This window comes from Pseudophryne corroboree, chromosome 2, assembly GCF_028390025.1.
Source record: "Pseudophryne corroboree isolate aPseCor3 chromosome 2, aPseCor3.hap2, whole genome shotgun sequence".
NCBI lineage: Eukaryota > Metazoa > Chordata > Amphibia > Anura > Myobatrachidae > Pseudophryne > Pseudophryne corroboree.
In genome coordinates this window covers 252,508,439-252,530,776 of record NC_086445.1, presented here as the reverse complement: position 1 = coordinate 252,530,776, position 22,338 = coordinate 252,508,439, and the positions used below count along the sequence as shown (strand labels likewise).

General features: G+C 46.1%; 1 protein-coding gene across 4 annotated transcripts in view; it reads right to left on the bottom strand.

The window, feature by feature from the left end:
- Positions 1-22,338, bottom strand: part of ITGA7 (integrin subunit alpha 7) — a 235,309-nt gene that overhangs the window by 42,246 nt on the left and 170,725 nt on the right. For all 4 annotated transcript variants that reach the window (XM_063952666.1, XM_063952667.1, XM_063952668.1 and 1 more), the window contains 4 exons: positions 21,872-21,933; positions 21,508-21,677; positions 19,318-19,467; positions 3,591-3,706 (listed from right to left, as the gene is read on the bottom strand). In XM_063952666.1, coding sequence (XP_063808736.1) covers positions 3,591-3,706; positions 19,318-19,467; positions 21,508-21,677; positions 21,872-21,933 — 498 coding nt within the window. The remainder of the gene's footprint in view (positions 1-3,590; positions 3,707-19,317; positions 19,468-21,507; positions 21,678-21,871; positions 21,934-22,338) is intronic.

Here is a 22,338-nt window from a genome sequence, read left to right as displayed (position 1 = left end):
GGGAGCCTTCCTCACAGCGGAGCTGAGCAGGAAAATGGCGCTGTGTGCTGAGGAGAATAAGCCCCGCCCCCTACTTCGGCGGGCTTTTCCCCTGGAGTTTTAGATATCTGGCATGGGTTAAATACATACATATAGCCTCAATGGCTATATGTGATGTATTCTTTTGCCATAAAGGTATTAAATATTGCTGCCCAGGGCGCCCCCAGCAGCGCCCTGCACCCTCCGTGACCGCTTGGTGTGAAGTGTGTGACAACAATGGCGCACAGCTGCAGTGCTGTGCGCTACCTTCATGAAGACTGAAGAGCCTTCTGCCGCCTGTTTCCGGACCTTCAATCTTCAGCATCTGTAAGGGGGGTCGGCGGCGCGGCTCCGGGACGAACCCCAGGGTGAGACCTGTGTTCCGACTCCCTCTGGAGCTAATGGTGTCCAGTAGCCTAAGAATCCAATCCATCCTGCACGCAGGTGAGTTGAAATTCTCTCCCCTAAGTCCCTCGATGCAGTGAGCCTGTTGCCAGCAGGACTCACTGAAAATAAAAAACCTAAAAACTTTTTCTAAGCAGCTCTTTAGGAGAGCCACCTAGATTGCACCCTGCTCGGACGGGCACAAAAACCTAACTGAGGCTTGGAGGAGGGTCATAGGGGGAGGAGCCAGTACACACCACCTAATCCTAAAGCTTTATTTTTGTGCCCTGTCTCCTGCGGAGCCGCTATTCCCCATGGTCCTGACGGAGTCCCCAGCATCCACTTAGGACGTTAGAGAAAATGCGTAATACAATGGGACGCACAAGCAGCTTCTACTGATTAAAATGATGTGCAGCATGTCTATATTGTGTGTGTGACTGCGGCTGTATCTGCATACTAAATATTTTGCTTCAGTGTTTTCCTGAACGTGGCATTTCGGATGCACATAGCGCCGTAGTCACACACAGAATATAGGCCAGTGGCGTAACTACTGCCCCCGCAGTCCTCGCGGTGGCTTGGGGGCGAGGGGCTGCGGGGGCGCCACTGATTACAGCAGACTGACATGCGGACGAGCGCCCGCATGTCAGTCTGCTTTCTCCTTCCCGCCGCCGCTTGTTGGAGGGACACGGACGGCACAGCGTGTGCCTCTCCTGTGTCCCTCCTGCATCATCTCCGGCGGCCGCGGGTCTAATAGGGGGGAAGTGCCGTCCGTGAGCTCTAATTGGCTCACGGACGGCACTTCCCCCTATTAGACCCGCGGCCGCCGGAGATGATGCAGCAGGAGGGACACAGGAGAGGCTGTACCCTCCGTGTCCCTCCAAAAAGCGGCGGCGGCACTGGGGGGAATATCTGGCACTGGGGGGGGGGATGTCTGGCACTGGGGCATATATGGCACTGGGGGGGAGATGTCTGGCACTAGGGGGGATATCTGGCACTGGGGCATATATGGCACTGGGGGGGGGATATCTGGCACTGGGGGGGGATGTCTGGCACTGGGGGGGGATATCTGGCACTGGGGGGGGATGTCTGGCACTGGGGCATATATGGCACTGGGGGGGGATGTCTGGCATTGGGGCATATATGGCACTGGGGGGGGGATGTCTGGCACTGGGGGGGATATCTGGCACTGGGGGGGGGATGTCTGGCACTGGGGCATATATGGCACTGGGGGGGGATGTCTGGCACTGGGGCATATATGGCACTGGGGGGGAGATGTCTGGCACTAGGGGAGATGTCTGGCACTAGGGGGGATTTCTGGCACTGGGGCATATATGGCACTGTCTGGCACTGGGGGGGGATGTCTGGCACTGGGGGGGATATCTGGCACTGGGGGGGGATGTCTGGCACTGGGGCATATATGGCACTGGGGGGGGGATGTCTGGCACTGGGGCATATATGGCACTGGGGGGGGGATGTCTGGCACTGGGGGGGATATCTGGCACTGGGGGCATATGTGGCACTGGGGGGGAATATCTGGCACTGGGGGCATATGTGGCACTGGGGGGGGGGGGGTATATGTGTACCTGGCACATGGGGGGGGCTATATTTGGCACCGGGGGCATGTGAGTACCTGGCACCGTGGGGGAATATCTGGCACTGGGGTCATATGTGGCACTGGGAGCACAGCCCTAGCAACAAGGACTACCTCCTAGCAACGAGCATGACACCCAGTGCATGAAACACCTGACAACGAGCATGACACCCAGTGCATGAAACACCTGGCAACGAGCATGACACCCAGTGCATGAAACCCCTGACAACGAGAAGGTAATTGAAAAGTAATTAGAAGCCTTACTGTAGGACTTAATGTGTAATGGGCATTACGGTGTGTGGCATAATGTATCACGGACATTGCGGTGTGTGTCATAATGTGTCACAGGCATTACGGTGTATGGTATACTATATCGCGGGCATTGTGATATGTGGTATAATGTCTCAGGGTCATTGCAGTGTGTGGCATAATGTATCACGGACATTGCGGTGTGTGTCATAATGTGTCAGGCATTACGGTGTGTGGTATACTATATCACGGGCATTGTGGTATGTGGTATAATGTCTCAGGGTCATTGCAGTGTGGCATAATACATAACGGGCATTGCGGTGTGTGGCATAGGGTATAACGGGCAGGGCATTGCGGTATGTGTCACAGGCATTACAGTGTATGGTATACTATATCACGGGCATTGTGGTATAATGTCTCAAGGTCATTGCGGTGTGTGTCATAATGTGTCACAGGCATTGTATGTGCTATAATGTATCAGGGGCATTGCAGTGTGTAGCATAATGTATAACGGGCATTGCGATTCCTGTCATAATGTGTCGGGGGCATTACGGTGTGTGGCATAATGTGTCACAGGCATTACGGTGTGTGGCATAATGTGTCACAGGCATTACGGTGTGTGGCATAATGTGTCGGGGGCATTATGGTGTGTGGCATAATGTGTCATGTGCATTATTGTGTGTGGAATAATGTCTAAGGGCCATTGCAGTATGTGGCATAATGTATACTGGGCATTACAATAAGGAGGAAAAATGACAAATAATGTAAGGGGCATGAATCAGGATTATTTTTCTTTCCTGTGGTGGCTAACGTCTGGGCGTGCAGGTTGCAAAACTGGGGTATAAGGTAGTCTTTTCCTGCAATACCACGCCCCTTTATGAGAAACCACGCCCATTCCAACAAAACCACGCCCCTTTTTTTGCAGCGCGCGCATATTTTGCCCTTTCTTGCTCCCAATTATGCGGCGGGTGGGGGGGCGCCAAAGAATTTTTTGGCTTGGGGGAGAAAAATTTCTAGTTACGCCACTGATATAGGCATGCGGCATATCATTTAAATCAGCAGAAGCTGCTTGTGCGTCCTATTGCGGATTGAAGGGCTGTTTAGCGTGACTGCAGCAAGGATGTAGGAGGCCACATCTGTATTATGATTATGGTTTAACCATCTGTGCTGTATCCTGGATATCACTAAAACTTGCACTGTTAGTGTGCCTTGAGGACCGAGGTTGGGAAACCCTGGTGTAAGAGGACAGGCTGTGAGCTAGAGATGGGAAAATATTTCATGCCAAAATAGTATTTAAACTACGCCGTAATCTGATACTGAATTCAGCCACAGAACGTGCAGTACTTACACAGGCAGAGGTATAAACGTCTCTGTTTTGCCCACTCGAGAGCAGAAAGTGTAGTTCAGCTGCAGGTTGCTCTGGCAAATTTTGTCTTCCCCGCAGCCTTCTCTGAGGAAGTTCACCTATTTCAGAGCAAAGAAACCACATTTATCATTTACTGTGTGAAATCTTTAAATTGTAGATAAAAATCACAATAAAACAGTGATAAATAACCAATCATACAACTGACAGAAGACAATGAGAGTTATGCTGCTGATCACAAATAATCCCACTTCTGCACAAGGAGTAACTGACTTTCCATTGCTGAATGGCAGCCAGGGATAACCCATAACGGCCAGAGATAACCCATAACGGCCAGGGATAACCCATAACGGCCAGGGATAACCCACAACGGCCAGGGATAACCCATAACGGCTGTGGTATACTGTCTTTACCGGTTTTGTATTTTCAAAAAATAAAAAATGTTGATCATCAATATCTACATAAGCATATACAGAACTGTCACTGTACATATCAAAACCTTTGTTATTCCCAGCATGACGCAAGTGTATGTGCTACTATTGCAGTGCTGCATACAGCATACATACAGTATGGAATTGTGTTTTTCTTTTTTAAACATTTTACATCTCGCGTTTTGACATCAAATACATCAAACAGTATATTAGGCCACAACATTCAGTGAGCTTTTATCACTTCTACAAAAAGGGCAAAATCCATCACCCACCAGTGAGCTCGTTACCCTCCACCTCAAGCTTCTGCTTTGTACACTACATGGACACTCCCTACTGATCAGTTACCTTGGATACTATCTCTGTATATTTTGAGGCTACTTGCAAACCTTTTCTCTCCTCCTCTCAGGATGTCCACTGCGCAATTCATGTGTATCACTGTTATTATTCTGTATTACCACGTTCCTCTACCCACACTACACTGACTGCTCTACATGTCACTTCACCCACCCTCCTTCCATCTCAACTGTTCAGTCGGCACCTCCTCTGGTAACTGGAGCACTAAACTGAATGTACCTATAGGCCCTGTTGTCTCTCATCACTCTGTCGAGTTCTCATGAATAGGTCATCCAGCTTACGTCTCATATCTGCTCCTTGTTAGTTCCTGTAATGTCTTATGCTGATTTTTTTTCTGCATGCTGCGATGTTTCTGAATGCTATGTGAGTTATGATGCTAATTGTATTCATGCAGTTATTATTCTGCTTAACTATGTCTATGTATGATCACTGCTCTCATGACGTCTACCTGCATGATTTATTATGTACTCTATTAACTAGTAGTTGTTTCAGTAGCGGATCTTGCCACGGGCAAGCAGGAATTTTGACCGGGGTGCCGCCTTCCGGAGGGCGCCGCACCATGGCAAGATCCGCTACTGTGCCCCCCGCCGCTGTGCCCCCCGCTGTGAAGGGAACCAGACGCTATGCGTCTAGTTTCCCTTCGTGGAGGGGACCTTTGCTGTGCGGCGCACGATGACGTCATCGCGCACTGCACAGCATTGTGGCACAGACGCTAGGGGTCATAATTGACCTCTAGTGTCTATGCTGATCCGAGGAGAGGAGCGGCGCCGGCGGAGGTCTGCAGCGGTCTGGAATCAGGAGCGGGGATAGTAAGTATACATTTTTTTTTTCTCTTTCAGCGGCGCTATAGGGGGCACAAATGGGGGCGTAACTGACCACGCCCCGTATGAAGCCATGCCCCTATCGTTTTGCCCGGAGCGTCACAAGGGCAAGAACGTGCCCTGAGTTGTTTGTATAACTGTACAGTATAACTATGTGCTGTATATTAAGTAGAGATGAGCGCCGGAAATTTTTCGGGTTTTGTGTTTTGGTTTTGGGTTCGGTTCCGCGGCCGTGTTTTGGGTTCGACCGCGTTTTGGCAAAACCTCACCGAATTTTTTTTGTCGGATTCGGGTGTGTTTTGGATTCGGGTGTTTTTTTCCAAAAAACCTAAAAAACAGCTTAAATCATAGAATTTGGCGGTCATTTTGATCCCAAAGTATTATTAACCTCAAAAACCATAATTTCCACTCATTTTCAGTCTATTCTGAATACCTCACACCTCACAATATTATTTTTAGTCCTAAAATTTGCACCGAGGTCGCTGTGTGAGTAAGATAAGCGACCCTAGTGGCCGACACAAACATCGGGCCCATCTAGGAGTGGCACTGCAGTGTCACGCAGGATGGCCCTTCCAAAAAACCCTCCCCAAACAGCACATGACGCAAAGAAAAAAAGAGGCGCAATGAGGTAGCTGTGTGAGTAAGATTAGCGACCCTAGTGGCCGACACAAACACCGGGCCCATCTAGGAGTGGCACTGCAGTGTCACGCAGGATGTCCCTTCCAAAAAACCCTCCCCAAACAGCACATGACGCAAAGAAAAAAAGAGGCGCAATGAGGTAGCTGTGTGAGTAAGATAAGCGACCCTAGTGGCCGACACAAACACCGGGCCCATCTAGGAGTGTCACTGCAGTGTCACGCAGGATGTCCCTTCCAAAAAACCCTCCCCAAACAGCACATGACGCAAAGAAAAAAAGAGGCGCAATGAGGTAGCTGTGTGAGTAAGATAAGCGACCCTAGTGGCCGACACAAACACCGGGCCCATCTAGGAGTGGCACTGCAGTGTAACGCAGGATGTCCCTTCCAAAAAACCCTCCCCAAACAGCACATGACGCAAAGAAAAAGAAAAGAAAAAAGAGGTGCAAGATGGAATTGTCCTTGGGCCCTCCCACCCACCCTTATGTTGTATAAACAAAACAGGACATGCACACTTTAACCAACCCATCATTTCAGTGACAGGGTCTGCCACACGACTGTGACTGATATGACGGGTTGGTTTGGACCCCCACCAAAAAAGAAGCAATTAATCTCTCCTTGCACAAACTGGCTCTACAGAGGCAAGATGTCCACCTCATCATCATCCTCCGATATATCACCGTGTACATCCCCCTCCTCACAGATTATCAATTCGTCCCCACTGGAATCCACCATCTCAGCTCCCTGTGTACTTTGTGGAGGCAATTGCTGCTGGTCAATGTCTCCACGGAGGAATTGATTATAATTCATTTTAATGAACATCATCTTCTCCACATTTTCTGGATGTAACCTCGTACGCCGATTGCTGACAAGGTGAGCGGCGGCACTAAACACTCTTTCGGAGTACACACTTGTGGGAGGGCAACTTAGGTAGAATAAAGCCAGTTTGTGCAAGGGCCTCCAAATTGCCTCTTCTTCCTGCCAGTATAAGTACGGACTGTGTGACGTGCCTACTTGGATGCGGTCACTCATATAATCCTCCACCATTCTTTCAATGGGGAGAGAATCATATGCAGTGACAGTAGACGACATGTCCGTAATCGTTGTCAGGTCCTTCAGTCCGGACCAGATGTCAGCATCAGCAGTCGCTCCAGACTGCCCTGCATCACCGCCAGCGGGTGGGCTCGGAATTCTGAGCCTTTTCCTCGCACCCCCAGTTGCGGGAGAATGTGAAGGAGGAGATGTTGTTGACAGGTCGCGTTCCGCTTGACTTGACAATTTACTCACCAGCAGGTGTTTGAACCCCAGCAGACTTGTGTCTGCCGGAAAGAGAGATCCAAGGTAGGCTTTAAATCTAGGATCGAGCACGGTGGCCAAAATGTAGTGCTCTGATTTCAACAGATTGACCACCCGTGAATCCTTGCTAAGCGAATTAAGGGCTCCATCCACAAGTCCCACATGCCTAGCGGAATCGCTCCGTGTTAGCTCCTCCTTCAATGTCTCCAGCTTCTTCTGCAAAAGCCTGATGAGGGGAATGACCTGACTCAGGCTGGCAGTGTCTGAACTGACTTCACGTGTGGCAAGTTCAAAGGGCATCAGAACCTTGCACAACGTTGAAATCATTCTCCACTGCGCTTGAGACAGGTGCATCCCACCTCCTATATCGTGCTCAATTGTATAGGCTTGAATGGCCTTTTGCTGCTCCTCCAACCTCTGAAGCATATACAGGGTTGAATTCCACCTCGTTACCACTTCTTGCTTCAGATGATGGCAGGGCAGGTTCAGTAGTTTTTGGTGGTGCTCCAGTTTTCTGTACGTGGTGCCTGTACGCCGAAAGTGTCCCGCAATTCTTCTGGCCACCGACAGCATCTCTTGCACGCCCCTGTCGTTTTTTAAAAAATTCTGCACCACCAAATTCAAGGTATGTGCAAAACATGGGACGTGCTGGAATTGGCCCAGATTTAATGCACACACAATATTGCTGGCGTTGTCCGATGCCACAAATCCACAGGAGAGTCCAATTGGGGTAAGCCATTCCGCGATGATCTTCCTCAGTTGCCGTAAGAGGTTTTCAGCTGTGTGCGTATTCTGGAAACCGGTGATACAAAGCGTAGCCTGCCTAGGAAAGAGTTGGCGTTTGCGAGATGCTGCTACTGGTGCCGCCGCTGCTGTTCTTGCGGCGGGAGTCCATACATCTACCCAGTGGGCTGTCACAGTCATATAGTCCTGACCCTGCCCTGCTCCACTTGTCCACATGTCCGTGGTTAAGTGGACATTGGGTACAGCTGCATTTTTTAGGACACTGGTGACTCTTTTCTGAGGTCTGTGTACATTTCCGGTATCGCCTGCCTAGAGAAATGGAACCTAGATGGTATTTGGTACCGGGGACACAGTACCTCCAACAAGTCTCTAGTTGGCTCTGCAGTAATGATGGATACCGGAACCACGTTTCTCACCACCCAGGATGTCAAGGCCTCAGTTATCCGCTTTGCAGTAGGATGACTGCTGTGATATTTCATCTTCCTCGCAAAGGACTGTTGGACAGTCAATTGCTTGGTGGAAGTAGTAAAAGTGGTCTTACGACTTCCCCTCTGGGATGACCATCGACTCCCAGCAGCAACAACAGCAGCGCCAGCAGCAGTAGGCGTTACACGCAAGGATGCATCGGAGGAATCCCAGGCAGGAGAGGAATCGTCAGAATTGCCAGTGACATGGCCTGCAGGACTATTGGCATTCCTGGGGAAGGAGGAAATTGACACTGAGGGAGTTGGTGGGGTGGTTTGCGTGAGCTTGGTTACAAGAGGAAGGGATTTACTGGTCAGTGGACTGCTTCCGCTGTCGGCCCAAGTTTTTGAACTTGTCACTGACTTATTATGAATGCGCTGCAGGTGACGTATAAGGGAGGATGTTCCGAGGTGGTTAACGTCCTTACCCCTACTTATTACAGCTTGACAAAGGGAACACACGGCTTGACACCTGTTGTCCGCATTTCTGGTGAAATACTTCCACACCGAAGAGCTGATTTTTTTGGTATTTTCACCAGGCATGTCAACGGCCATATTCCTACCACGGACAACAGGTGTCTCCCCGGGTGCCTGACTTAAACAAACCACCTCACCATCAGAATCCTCCTGGTCAATTTCCTCCCCAGCGCCAGCAACACCCATATCCTCCTCATCCTGGTGTACTTCAACACTGACATCTTCAATCTGACTATCAGGAACTGGACTGCGGGTGCTCCTTCCATCACTTGCAGGGGGCGTGCAAATGGTGGAAGGCGCATGCTCTTCACGTCCAGTGTTGGGAAGGTCAGGCATCGCAACCGACACAATTGGAGTCGGACTCTCCTTGTGGATTTGGGATTTCGAAGAACGCACAGTTCTTTGCGGTGCTACTGCTTTTGCCAGCTTTAGTCTTTTCATTTTTCTAGCGAGAGGCTGAGTGCTTCCATCCTCATGTGAAGCTGAACCACTAGCCATGAACATAGGCCAGGGCCTCAGCCGTTCCTTGCCACTCCGTGTGGTAAATGGCATATTGGCAAGTTTACGCTTCTCCTCCGACAATTTTATTTTAGGTTTTGGAGTCCCTTTTTTACTGATATTTGGTGTTTTGGATTTGACATGCTCTGTACTATGACATTGGGCATCGGCCTTGGCAGACGACGTTGCTGGCATTTCATCGTCTCGGCCATGACTAGTGGCAGCAGCTTCAGCACGAGGTGGAAGTGGATCTTGATCTTTCCCTAATTTTGGAACCTCAACATTTTTGTTCTCCATATTTTAATAGGCACAACTAAAAGGCACCTCAGGTAAACAATGGAGATGGATGGATTGGATACTAGTATACAATTATGGACGGGCTGCCGAGTGCCGACACAGAGGTAGCCACAGCCGTGAACTACCGCACTGTACTGTGTCTGCTGCTAATATATAGACTGGTTGATAAAGAGATAGTATACTCGTAACTAGTATGTATGTATAAAGAAAGAAAAAAAAACCACGGTTAGGTGGTATATACAATTATGGACGGGCTGCCGAGTGCCGACACAGAGGTAGCCACAGCAGTGAACTACCGCACTGTACTGTGTCTGCTGCTAATATATAGACTGGTTGATAAAGAGATAGTATACTCGTAACTAGTATGTATGTATAAAGAAAGAAAAAAAAACCACGGTTAGGTGGTATATACAATTATGGACGGGCTGCCGAGTGCCGACACAGAGGTAGCCACAGCCGTGAACTACCGCACTGTACTGTGTCTGCTGCTAATATAGACTGGTTGATAAAGAGATAGTATACTCGTAACTAGTATGTATGTATAAAGAAAGAAAAAAAAACCACGGTTAGGTGGTATATACAATTATGGACGGGCTGCCGAGTGCCGACACAGAGGTAGCCACAGCCGTGAACTACCGCACTGTACTGTGTCTGCTGCTAATATAGACTGGTTGATAAAGAGATAGTATACTCGTAACTAGTATGTATGTATAAAGAAAGAAAAAAAAAAACACGGTTAGGTGGTATATACAATTATGGACGGGCTGCCGAGTGCCGACACAGAGGTAGCCACAGCCGTGAACTACCGCACTGTACTGTGTCTGCTGCTAATATAGACTGGTTGATAAAGAGATAGTATACTCGTAACTAGTATGTATGTATAAAGAAAGAAAAAAAAACCACGGTTAGGTGGTATATACAATTATGGACGGGCTGCCGAGTGCCGACACAGAGGTAGCCACAGCCGTGAACTACCGCACTGTACTGTGTCTGCTGCTAATATAGACTGGTTGATAAAGAGATAGTATACTCGTAACTAGTATGTATGTATAAAGAAAGAAAAAAAAACCACGGTTAGGTGGTATATACAATTATGGACGGGCTGCCGAGTGCCGACACAGAGGTAGCCACAGCCGTGAACTACCGCACTGTACTGTGTCTGCTGCTAATATAGACTGGTTGATAAAGAGATAGTATACTCGTAACTAGTATGACTATAAAGAAAGAAAAAAAAACCACGGTTAGGTGGTATATACAATTATGGACGGGCTGCCGAGTGCCGACACAGAGGTAGCCACAGCCGTGAACTACCGCACTGTACTGTGTCTGCTGCTAATATAGACTGGTTGATAAAGAGATAGTATACTCGTAACTAGTATGTATGTATAAAGAAAGAAAAAAAAACCACGGTTAGGTGGTATATACAATTATGGACGGGCTGCCGAGTGCCGACACAGAGGTAGCCACAGCCGTGAACTACCGCACTGTACTGTGTCTGCTGCTAATATATAGACTGGTTGATAAAGAGATAGTATACTCGTAACTAGTATGTATGTATAAAGAAAGAAAAAAAAACCACGGTTAGGTGGTATATACAATTATGGACGGGCTGCCGAGTGCCGACACAGAGGTAGCCACAGCCGTGAACTACCGCACTGTACTGTGTCTGCTGCTAATATAGACTGGTTGATAAAGAGATAGTATACTCGTAACTAGTATGTATGTATAAAGAAAGAAAAAAAAACCACGGTTAGGTGGTATATACAATTATGGACGGGCTGCCGAGTGCCGACACAGAGGTAGCCACAGCCGTGAACTACCGCACTGTACTGTGTCTGCTGCTAATATAGACTGGTTGATAAAGAGATAGTATACTCGTAACTAGTATGTATGTATAAAGAAAGAAAAAAAAACCACGGTTAGGTGGTATATACAATTATGGACGGGCTGCCGAGTGCCGACACAGAGGTAGCCACAGCCGTGAACTACCGCACTGTACTGTGTCTGCTGCTAATATAGACTGGTTGATAAAGAGATAGTATACTCGTAACTAGTATGACTATAAAGAAAGAAAAAAAAACCACGGTTAGGTGGTATATACAATTATGGACGGGCTGCCGAGTGCCGACACAGAGGTAGCCACAGCCGTGAACTACCGCACTGTACTGTGTCTGCTGCTAATATAGACTGGTTGATAAAGAGATAGTATACTCGTAACTAGTATGTATGTATAAAGAAAGAAAAAAAAACCACGGTTAGGTGGTATATACAATTATGGACGGGCTGCCGAGTGCCGACACAGAGGTAGCCACAGCCGTGAACTACCGCACTGTACTGTGTCTGCTGCTAATATAGACTGGTTGATAAAGAGATAGTATACTCGTAACTAGTATGACTATAAAGAAAGAAAAAAAAACCACGGTTAGGTGGTATATACAATTATGGACGGGCTGCCGAGTGCCAACACAGAGGTAGCCACAGCCGTGAACTACCGCACTGTACTGTGTCTGCTGCTAATATAGACTGGTTGATAAAGAGATAGTATACTCGTAACTAGTATGTATGTATGTATAAAGAAAGAAAAAAAAACCACGGTTAGGTGGTATATACAATTATGGACGGGCTGCCGAGTGCCGACACAGAGGTAGCCACAGCCGTGAACTACCGCACTGTACTGTGTCTGCTGCTAATATATAGACTGGTTGATAAAGAGATAGTATACTCGTAACTAGTATGTATGTATAAAGAAAGAAAAAAAAACCACGGTTAGGTGGTATATACAATTATGGACGGGCTGCCGAGTGCCGACACAGAGGTAGCCACAGCCGTGAACTACCGCACTGTACTGTGTCTGCTGCTAATATATAGACTGGTTGATAAAGAGATAGTATACTCGTAACTAGTATGTATGTATAAAGAAAGAAAAAAAAACCACGGTTAGGTGGTATATACAATTATGGACGGGCTGCCGAGTGCCGACACAGAGGTAGCCACAGCCGTGAACTACCGCACTGTACTGTGTCTGCTGCTAATATAGACTGGTTGATAAAGAGATAGTATACTCGTAACTAGTATGTATGTATAAAGAAAGAAAAAAAAACCACGGTTAGGTGGTATATACAATTATGGACGGGCTGCCGAGTGCCGACACAGAGGTAGCCACAGCCGTGAACTACCGCACTGTACTGTGTCTGCTGCTAATATAGACTGGTTGATAAAGAGATAGTATACTACTAATATTATATATACTGGTGGTCAGGTCACTGGTCACTAGTCACACTGGCAGTGGCACTCCTGCAGCAAAAGTGTGCACTGTTTAATTTTAATATAATATTATGTACTCCTGGCTCCTGCTATAACCTATAACTGGCACTGCAGTGCTCCCCAGTCTCCCCCACAATTATAAGCTGTGTGAGCTGAGCACAGTCAGATATATATATACATTGATGCAGCACACTGGGCTGAGCAGTGCACACAGATATGGTATGTGACTGAGTCACTGTGTGTATCGTTTTTTCAGGCAGAGAACGGATATATTAAATAAAACAAACAACTGCACTGTCTGGTGGTCACTGTGGTCGTCAGTCACTAAACTCTGCACTCTCTTCTACAGTATCACAGCCTCAGGTCAATCTCTCTCTCTCTCTCTCAACCCTAATCTAAATGGAGAGGACGCCAGCCACGTCCTCTCCCTATCAATCTCAATGCACGTGTGAAAATGGCGGCGACGCGCGGCTCCTTATATAGAATCCGAGTCTCGCGAGAATCCGACAGCGTCATGATGACGTTCGGGCGCGCTCGGGTTAACCGAGCAAGGCGGGAGGATCCGAGTCTGCTCGGACCCGTGAAAAAAACATGAAGTTCGTGCGGGTTCGGATTCAGAGAAACCGAACCCGCTCATCTCTAATATTAAGCTTGCTAATTATAACCAAATATAAAAGTAATCATAATAATCATAACAGAATAAAAAATCACAGTCATTTACAGGGCATACATTACTAAAAATAATCAAATCAGTTCTAACATAAGGCTTCACTTCTGTGATTTGCCAGTGGCAAATACATTTAAGAATCGATACTGATTCACCATATGGTATATATTTGGCTAGTAAATCCCGCCAAATTATAGTGGTAAGAATTCAATCAAGACAGCAAGCATCAACAAATCACAGATCTATAACTTTTTAAAATGGTTACTTCATCCAGGGGGGAAAAAAAAAAAAAGTGAACTTTTGTTTTCCCATCACAAATTGTAGAAATCCGGACAGTTCTATGGCCTCATCTTCTTGGGCACATTTGTACACATTTTACACCACATCATAAGCTTGTTCAGTAAGCTCTACACCAAGAAAAGTTCTGCTCATCATCCATTTCTCATACCTTTATTATTCAATAGACTAGATCAGCCATGTCTAAGCATATTTAATGAAGTAACACTGACTTGCAGTTTGCCAACACTGTGTAATTTTCCAACTAACATCAGCAAATATTTGATTTACTGTTACCTGTAGATAATAACGACAGTTTAACATTGAATTTATTTCTGCAACCTTCACTGCTCTCTTATTCAGCCACCACTCCTCCTCCTACTCTCATTTTGCTACCACTATTTACCCCATCCACACTATGGCCAGGCTGGCAACATCCCTCATTAATCCTCGTCTTCCTATTCCTTTTTTCTGTCCCCTGTTACCACCTCTATCCCTCTCTCCCAGTCTCCTACATCTCATGCTGTCTCCTCTCCTCTATCTGCCTCCCTTCCCCTCCTCTTCTGTTTCCCCACTGCAATTCACTTCTGCCCCTTCACACCATTTATACCCCAGCACTCAACCCTGCTCTCTCCCTCCTCTGCCTGTCTCCTCACCTCTCCTCCACCAGTATCATACTGCACTCCCTCCCTGCCTCACTCCTGCAGTCTCCCTTCCTAGCCAAGGCCCCAGCACCATCAATTCACCCTCTTTATCCCTTCCTTCCCCATCAAGCTTACCTCAACGCCATAGCAATCCAGATAATCTCATTCACATCTCTCCAACAAACTCATACCTCCTATCCTGTGCACTCTGGAATGCCAGATCTGTTTGCAACAAATTGACCCCCACTCACGACCTCTTCATATCCAACTCTCTGCACCTCCTGGCCATTACTGAAACCTGGATTACACCCTATGACACCGCTTCTCCTGCTTCTCTCTCGGCTGGGGGCCTTACATTCTCACACACACCCCGACCTGGGGGTCGTCATGGGGGTGGTGTTGGGATCCTTTTACCTTCAAGCTACACATACCAACTTATACCTCCAGAACCATCTCTTACATTCTCTACATTTGAGGTCCATGCAATTCGCCTCTACCAACCCACTAATCTTCGAGTTGCTGTCATTTACCGTCCACCTGGCATTTCCTCTAAATTCCTCGACAACTTTGCTTCCTGGCTACCTCACTTCCTCTCTTCTGACATTCCCACCATTATCCTAGGTGATTTCAACATCCCTATCGATAACCCCACAAAACCACCTGCCTCTAAACTCCTTAACCTCACATCTTCACTTGGTCTCTCCCAGTGGACCAGCTCACCCTCCCATGTGAACGGGAGCTCACTGGATCTGGTTTTCACTCACCGCTGTGTTATTTCTGATTTCTCCAATTCCCCTTTTCCCCTCTCTGACCACCACTTGCTCTCATTCAACTTATCTATCTCTGCTCCCCCATCTCTCCCTCCTAAGGCTACCATCACTAAGCGTAATATTGAGGCTATTGACACCTCATCCCTATCCTCCCTGTTTGACTCGCTTCTCTTTCCTCTTCTCTCTCTCACATGCCCTGAACAAGCCACATCTCTATACAATGCATCTCTTACTTCAGCCCTTGACTCTGTTGCTCCGCCAACCACTATTCACCCACGCAGATCAACACCTCAACCCTGGCACACCAAATGCACCAGATATCTACAAAAATGCTCACGTACTGCCGAGCGACACTGGAGGAAATCACGCTCTCAAGCAGACTTCCTCCATTTCAAATTCATGCTCTCATCCTTCAGTGCTGCCCTTTCCCTTGCTAAACAATCATACTTCAAAATCCTCATCTCTACCCACTCTTCCAACCCCCGGCGCCTCTTTGCCACTGTTAACTCCCTCCTCTGCCCACCACCACCTCCTCTCCCTTCCTCATTGTCTGCTCTTGACTTTGCCACTTACTTCACATCCAAGATTGACTCCATACGTCAGGACATCACATCCCACCAGTCCAGCAACCAGCCACCACCCATCCTTTGCCACCCCTCCCCTACCCTCTTACCAACTCTGACATCTTTCTCCCTAGTATCTGGTGAGGAAGTCATGGCCCTCATACACTCCTCCCCCCCCACAACCTCCCCACTCGATCCTATCCCCTCCCACCTCCTTCACTACCTCTCCCCTTCTGCCTGTTCCCATCTTGCCCACCTTCTCAATCTCTCCCTCTCATCAGGCACTGTCCCCTCTGCCTTCAAGCATGCTCTTGTCTCCCCTATTCTTAAAAAACCTACCCTTGATCCTAACACTCTCTCCAACTATCGACCGATCTCTCTCCTCCCCTTTGCCTCCAAACTTCTTGAGCGTATTGTCTATAATCGCCTTACTGCCTTTCTTTCCTCTCACTCACTGCTTGACCCATACCAGTCTGGTTTCCGCTCTCTCCACTCCACTGAAACTGCCCTCACAAAAGTCTGCAATGACCTCCATGCTGCCAAATCTAAGGGCCACTACTCTCTGCTTATTCTTCTTGACCTCTCTGCTGCTTTTGACACTGTGGACCACCCTCTTCTTCTGCAAATCCTTCACTCTCTCGGTCTACGTGATACTGCCCTCTCCTGGCTGTCCTCCTACCTCTCCGATCGTTCCTTCTCTGTCTCCTCTCATGATGCTACCTCGCCCCCACTTCCACTAACTGTTGGTGTCCCCCAAGGTTCTGTTCTTGGGCCTCTCCTTTTCTCTCTCTATACGTCCTCTTTAGGTGAACTCATTAGTTCTTTTAATTTCCAGTATCACCTCTATGCTGATGACACTCAAATCTACCTCTCCTCCCCTGATCTCTCCACGGCTCTCCTCACTCGTGCCTCTAACTGTCTTTCTGCTATCTCTTCCTGGATGTCCCAGTGCTTTCTTAAACTCAACATGTCTAAGACTGAGCTGATCATCTTCCCACCCTCCCGCACAACCTCACCTCCCACAATCTCATTATCCATTGATGGCACGACTATCTCCTCTAGCCCCCAAGTACGCTGTCTTGGTGTAATCCTTGACTCCTCCCTCTCCTTCAAACCACACATTCAGCACCTCTCACAAACCTGTCATTTTCATCTCAAAAACATTTCCAGGATCAGACCTTTTCTCACCCAGGATGCCACTAAGATCATTATTCACTCACTGATTATTTCCAGACTGGACTACTGTAATCTCCTCCTAACTGGCCTCCCTGACAATTACCTCTCTCCACTCCAGTCTATCCTCAATGCTGCTGCTCGGCTCATCTTCCTCACCAAACGCACTACATCCACCTCCCCTCTCCTACTAGCCCTTCACTGGCTTCCCTTCCCCTTCAGAATCCAATTCAAACTTCTCACTCTCACTTACAAAGCTCTCACCCACTCCTCTCCCATTTACATCTCTGACCTTATCTCCCTTTACTCTCCCACCGTCCTCTTCGCTCTGCTAATGCACGCTGCCTCTCCTGTCTCCTGATTACTTCCTCCCACTCCTATCTCCAAGATTTTTCACGTGCTGCTCCCTTCCTTTGGAATTCTTTACCTCTCCCCCTCAGACTCTCCACCTCTCTACAAAACTTCAAACGGGCTCTCAAGACCCATTTCTTTACCAAACCCAGCCAAATCTCATCCTAACCCCGTTCCATGCTCTCTATGTACCCCATCTGTGTCACCCCTGTCTGTCTACCCCTACCCCTAGAATGTAAGCTCTCACGAGTAGGGCCCTCTTCCCTCATGTGCTCACCCTTTTCTTCTTTAATAATTCTCAACTGCCCAAATCACAGTTTTTGGGCCACCTGGAACTTATCTCTGTCATTTACTGGTGTAGTTATGCTTAGTTACCCTGTACTTGTCCAAAATTGATTTCAACTGTAAGTCACTGTTTTGATTATGTGCATATGTACTCTGTAATTGGGCGCTGCGGAACCCTTGTGGCGCCATATAAATAAATGATAATAATAATAATAATAATAATAATAATGTCCAAACTGCGGCCCTCCAGCTGTTGAGAAACTACACATCCCAGCATGCCCTGACACGGCTTTAGCATTTTCTGACAGCAAAACTGTGTAAAGGCATGCTGGTATATGTAGTTTCACAACAGCTGGAGGGCCCCAGTGATGATGTGCTTCAGAACAAACTACCTATGCCAGTTGCAGACTGTTTGATCAGGTTTGTGTTTTCTCCACTGCCTTATGGAGGTGAGTGGAGAAATGGAACATTTTTATCTTATCATTGTCCTTATCCAGAGTCAGTACAAGGCAATTAATATATATTTCCCATCCCTAATCGATTTCTATGATTGGGCTAATTAAATATTCAGGAAGTGAGGGGGTGATCTATATTTTTGCTTTGGTCATTTAAAATGAAATGCTTTAAATGTGGAATTAATGTAGCACATAATGCTAGCTAATAAGAACTAGTTAGCCAGATTCCTATATCACTGTTTAGCAAAAGCTGACAAATAAGCTATTCCAGAAGTTCCCAAACTGTGGGGCAGAGTTATTAAGCTTGCTGAAGTGATAAAGTGGAAGGTGATAAAGTACCAGCCAATCAGATCCTAACTTCCATGTTACAGGCTGGGTTTAAAAAATGACAGTTAGGAGCTGACTGGCTGGTCCTTTATCACCTTCCAATTTATCACTTCACCAGGCTTAATAAATCTGCCCCTGTATACCTAGGCACCCTGGGGTGCCACAAGTCTCTTGCAGGAGTGGTAGTCCAGGACCATATCAAATTATGTACGGTCAAAGTGATAGGCAATACCAGTGCTAGTGGTTGTCAATCCTAAAATGTGTGGACAATCAGAAGCACAACTGTACACCACCACATAACGGAACCTAAGGATGGCAGATAGGCACAATTTACTTAATGTAATATTTTCACCCAAATTTATTGATAAAAAACGCTTAGCTTAGGGATGGCGTGAAACAAATGCTGATACTCCGGGGTACAATAATCCAAGAAAGTTTGGGAACCACTGAGCTATTCTCATTCATTGTATTTCCCTTCATGAAATGCAGCTTATTTTAATGAACACATACAATAAATGCTCCATTAAGTTATTACTACAGTACTGTAGATCATCTATGTATACAAGGATTATAGAATAGTTAGAATGTTGAACTTGTAATAATTAACAAGTTTTACTTTATATAGCACATTTGAATAATAAATTGTACCATATAACCAAATCTGCATGTACCACAAATACATATTTGTTTACTTTTGATATTATACTTTTTGGGCAGCTTTTATATTTTATAACATTAGTAGGTACAAATCAACATTACCATAACTACCACATCATCACTCCATGGACATACAGTATAGATATGAGCTATAAAGTGGAATGGAGTATATATATACAGTATGCACAATTATGATCAGCCTCCAATAGTGCAGTACTATATAACACACTGCATTGTACATCATGCCCACATCATGGGCTCACCTCTGTGTGGTAGAAATTAGGTTCCTCTTCGCTGAGAATAGGCATGAGAGGGGGCAGCAATTCCACTGAAGATTGCCTCCTGTGCCGTGCTTCAAGTATGTTGTATGTCAGAGTGACTGGGATTGGTCGAAGTTTGTCTGTAATGTCTTCCTGTTAATGAGTGTACACATCAGTAAGCAGGAAGGAGGAAAGTGGTCTTTAATCTGAACAAATAAGATCAGTTACTCACAGTACACATTAGGGAGGTGTAAATAGTAATTTAGAGGATATGTCAGCTTTACCAAATGCTACAATTATCATGCTATCCACAACACATATAACTACAAGCTGCTGCCTATAACTATATCAGGGTTGCCCAGTACTACCTTCTACATGTTTCTCATTTGTAGAGAATCCTCATCTCCCCTACCACCAACAACCACACCTGACAAACAATATTTTCTGTGCAGGATCTATTTAATTGTTTGCCACAAGCAGCATAATGTGGCAGGAGCCACCACACCCCATGTGAAAGTGTGTAGTTTAATAAGTGGAAGCCATTGGGGGGACTACAGACATCAGAGCCACAAACAGGTCATTATATGAAACTTTAGCAGGTACAAGAGACCCCTCATGCAGCATAGTCTGTACACAGTGTCGGACTGGGAAATTAAGGGCCCACCGGGGGAATGCAGTGGTAGGGGTTCATGCTTAGGGGTGTGGCCAGTCTCAAGATGGGTGTTGTCAGTCACCACAGAGGCTTGGTTAATCGTTAGAGAGTGCATGGTTTTGGACCCTTGATAAATATGTATAGTAAATACTGCTAGTCCATGCATGATAATAAACCAGGTAAATAACAGCAATACACTGTAGAAAATGCACCAGTCCTGTGCACTATATGGTAACATATGTATAGTTTCTGCAGAGTCTATAACCAGATCTCTAGAGGAGGAGGTGGGGCCCCAGGCAGTGGGGCCAACCGGTGGTTTCACCTTTACCCCTGTGAGCCAGTCCAACCCTCTCTGTACAAGAGACAATGTAAAATAATAAAACAGATTTTTTTGTGGACATCACTAGGCCGCCTAATGAGACATTTTACTTTAACCTAGGGACATAGGGATATTACCTGAACCATTACATACTTTGAATGTTATGCAACATGCACAGAGTTTAGTTTTGGCAAAATGGTAATGTATGTGGAATTAAACTTTGTTATTTGTACAGTATGGTATGCACTGATAGGAGGAGGTGGGAGGTTAAATGGGTGAGGGGCAGTCATTTGTATCAAATTATACCCACTTGGAAAAAAAAAAACAGTAAATCATTTTGTGAGACAAGGTATTTAAAGTAGAGATGTGCATGTTCGGATTTGCTCGTATCTCAAGACGGCATCTTATTGCCTCTCGGATGTCACGTGTTTTGGATAGCCAATAGGAAAAATTTGGATAAATTGAGTAAATCCAAACCCGCACATCTCTAATTTAAATGAGATTGGACACCTTTTGCACCATCAAATTCACTTATCTAAGAACCCAGGAACTCTCATTTATAGACACATTCCAGTGTAGGCAAAATACTGATATAGTTGATACTGAAATACAGTGAGGACCTGTTCCCTCTACTTCTGATTTACTTATGGCACAAATGAGGCTATTTAGAAAAACATGGGAGATTAAAGCAATTAAGTAGGTGAGGCTAAAGTGGTAATACGCTGGGCTTTGTGTTGGCAATTCTACTCTCTCCACCATATTGCAAACCCACAAGAGTTCCAGCAGATGATTTTCTGGGGCAGATCCAAATCTGAACTGTGAGTGTGCAGACTGTTATGCATTAGAAGTAAATCAAATGAGCGTTGGGGTCCGCACTAATCAGGGTGTGTGGGAAATAAAAGGAACATGTATGTAAGGTATTTGTAGTGATAAAAATAATGTATTTAAGTGGAGTCACAGTGCACACCCCGAATAGTGCCGACCCCAACCCTCATTTGATTATACTACTACCATAGGGGGAGGATAGCCCTATAGGGTTCAGCTGCTCTTCTAAGTACCCATCAGAGTGCAGTGCTGCGCCCTCCAACAGAACTCCAGACTCCTTATTAGAAGAAAATGCCTAACTGTCCCTTTAAAACATCAACCAGTCTGTAATAGTGTGTCACCATGTGTGATCTACATGCGCGGATATAAGAATGTGTGACTGTATGCTTCTGGTCACCTGCAGTTGGAATGTAGCGGTAATGCAGCGGCTGTCGGACTGTTTGTGAAGCTCCACTGTGCTACTGAATTGGTGATCCCAATCAGCTGGTTGGCGGTGTAGAAAAAATATCCGGCTGGCCTTTCCTTGTTGTTTCTTATCTGCCTCGGCCTCAAATACACATTTCAGAACTATAATTAGGAAACAGAATATTTAAATGAGTACCTCAAAATAGTACTATATTCTACTGAAGACGGTATAAGCTGTGTTGATTTAAATGTCAATTTATGCTGAAAAGCATGTACTGTATAAAAGAAGATTAAAAAAAGAAACCTCCTTCAGACTAAAAATGAAAAAAGTATCTCGGCTCCAGAGTTCTACCTACCCATTTTTGGATTGTAGGTTGTGGGGAAGGCACCGTAGCTTAAACACACTCTAAATTCCACACTGAAATGAGAGAGGATGATGAATGGTGGAGAGTAGACAAGTGCCTAACAACATAGTAGGTTATGTTCAAATAGGAATAAAAGATCATATAGCTGGAAATACACAAAGAGACTGGCCGCATGCCAGACAGACACAAGGCAGCATTATAGTTTTTAAGTGCAGATTACCTCTGTAAAATCCTGCTTTTTGCAGTTTTGGAAAGGTGGAGTAATACTAGAGCAAGAACCTCAATTATTTATTAATTGTTGTTATTAAAAAATATTATTTTTTTTAAGTGTCTGTACCAGCTCGTTGGGTGGTTTTTGCATAAATTATTGGTTAAGACAAACAAGATGTTTGTACATGAATGTGTGTGCAAGGGATGTAATCAGGATGCTGGCAGTCAGAATATCAACAGCATCATCC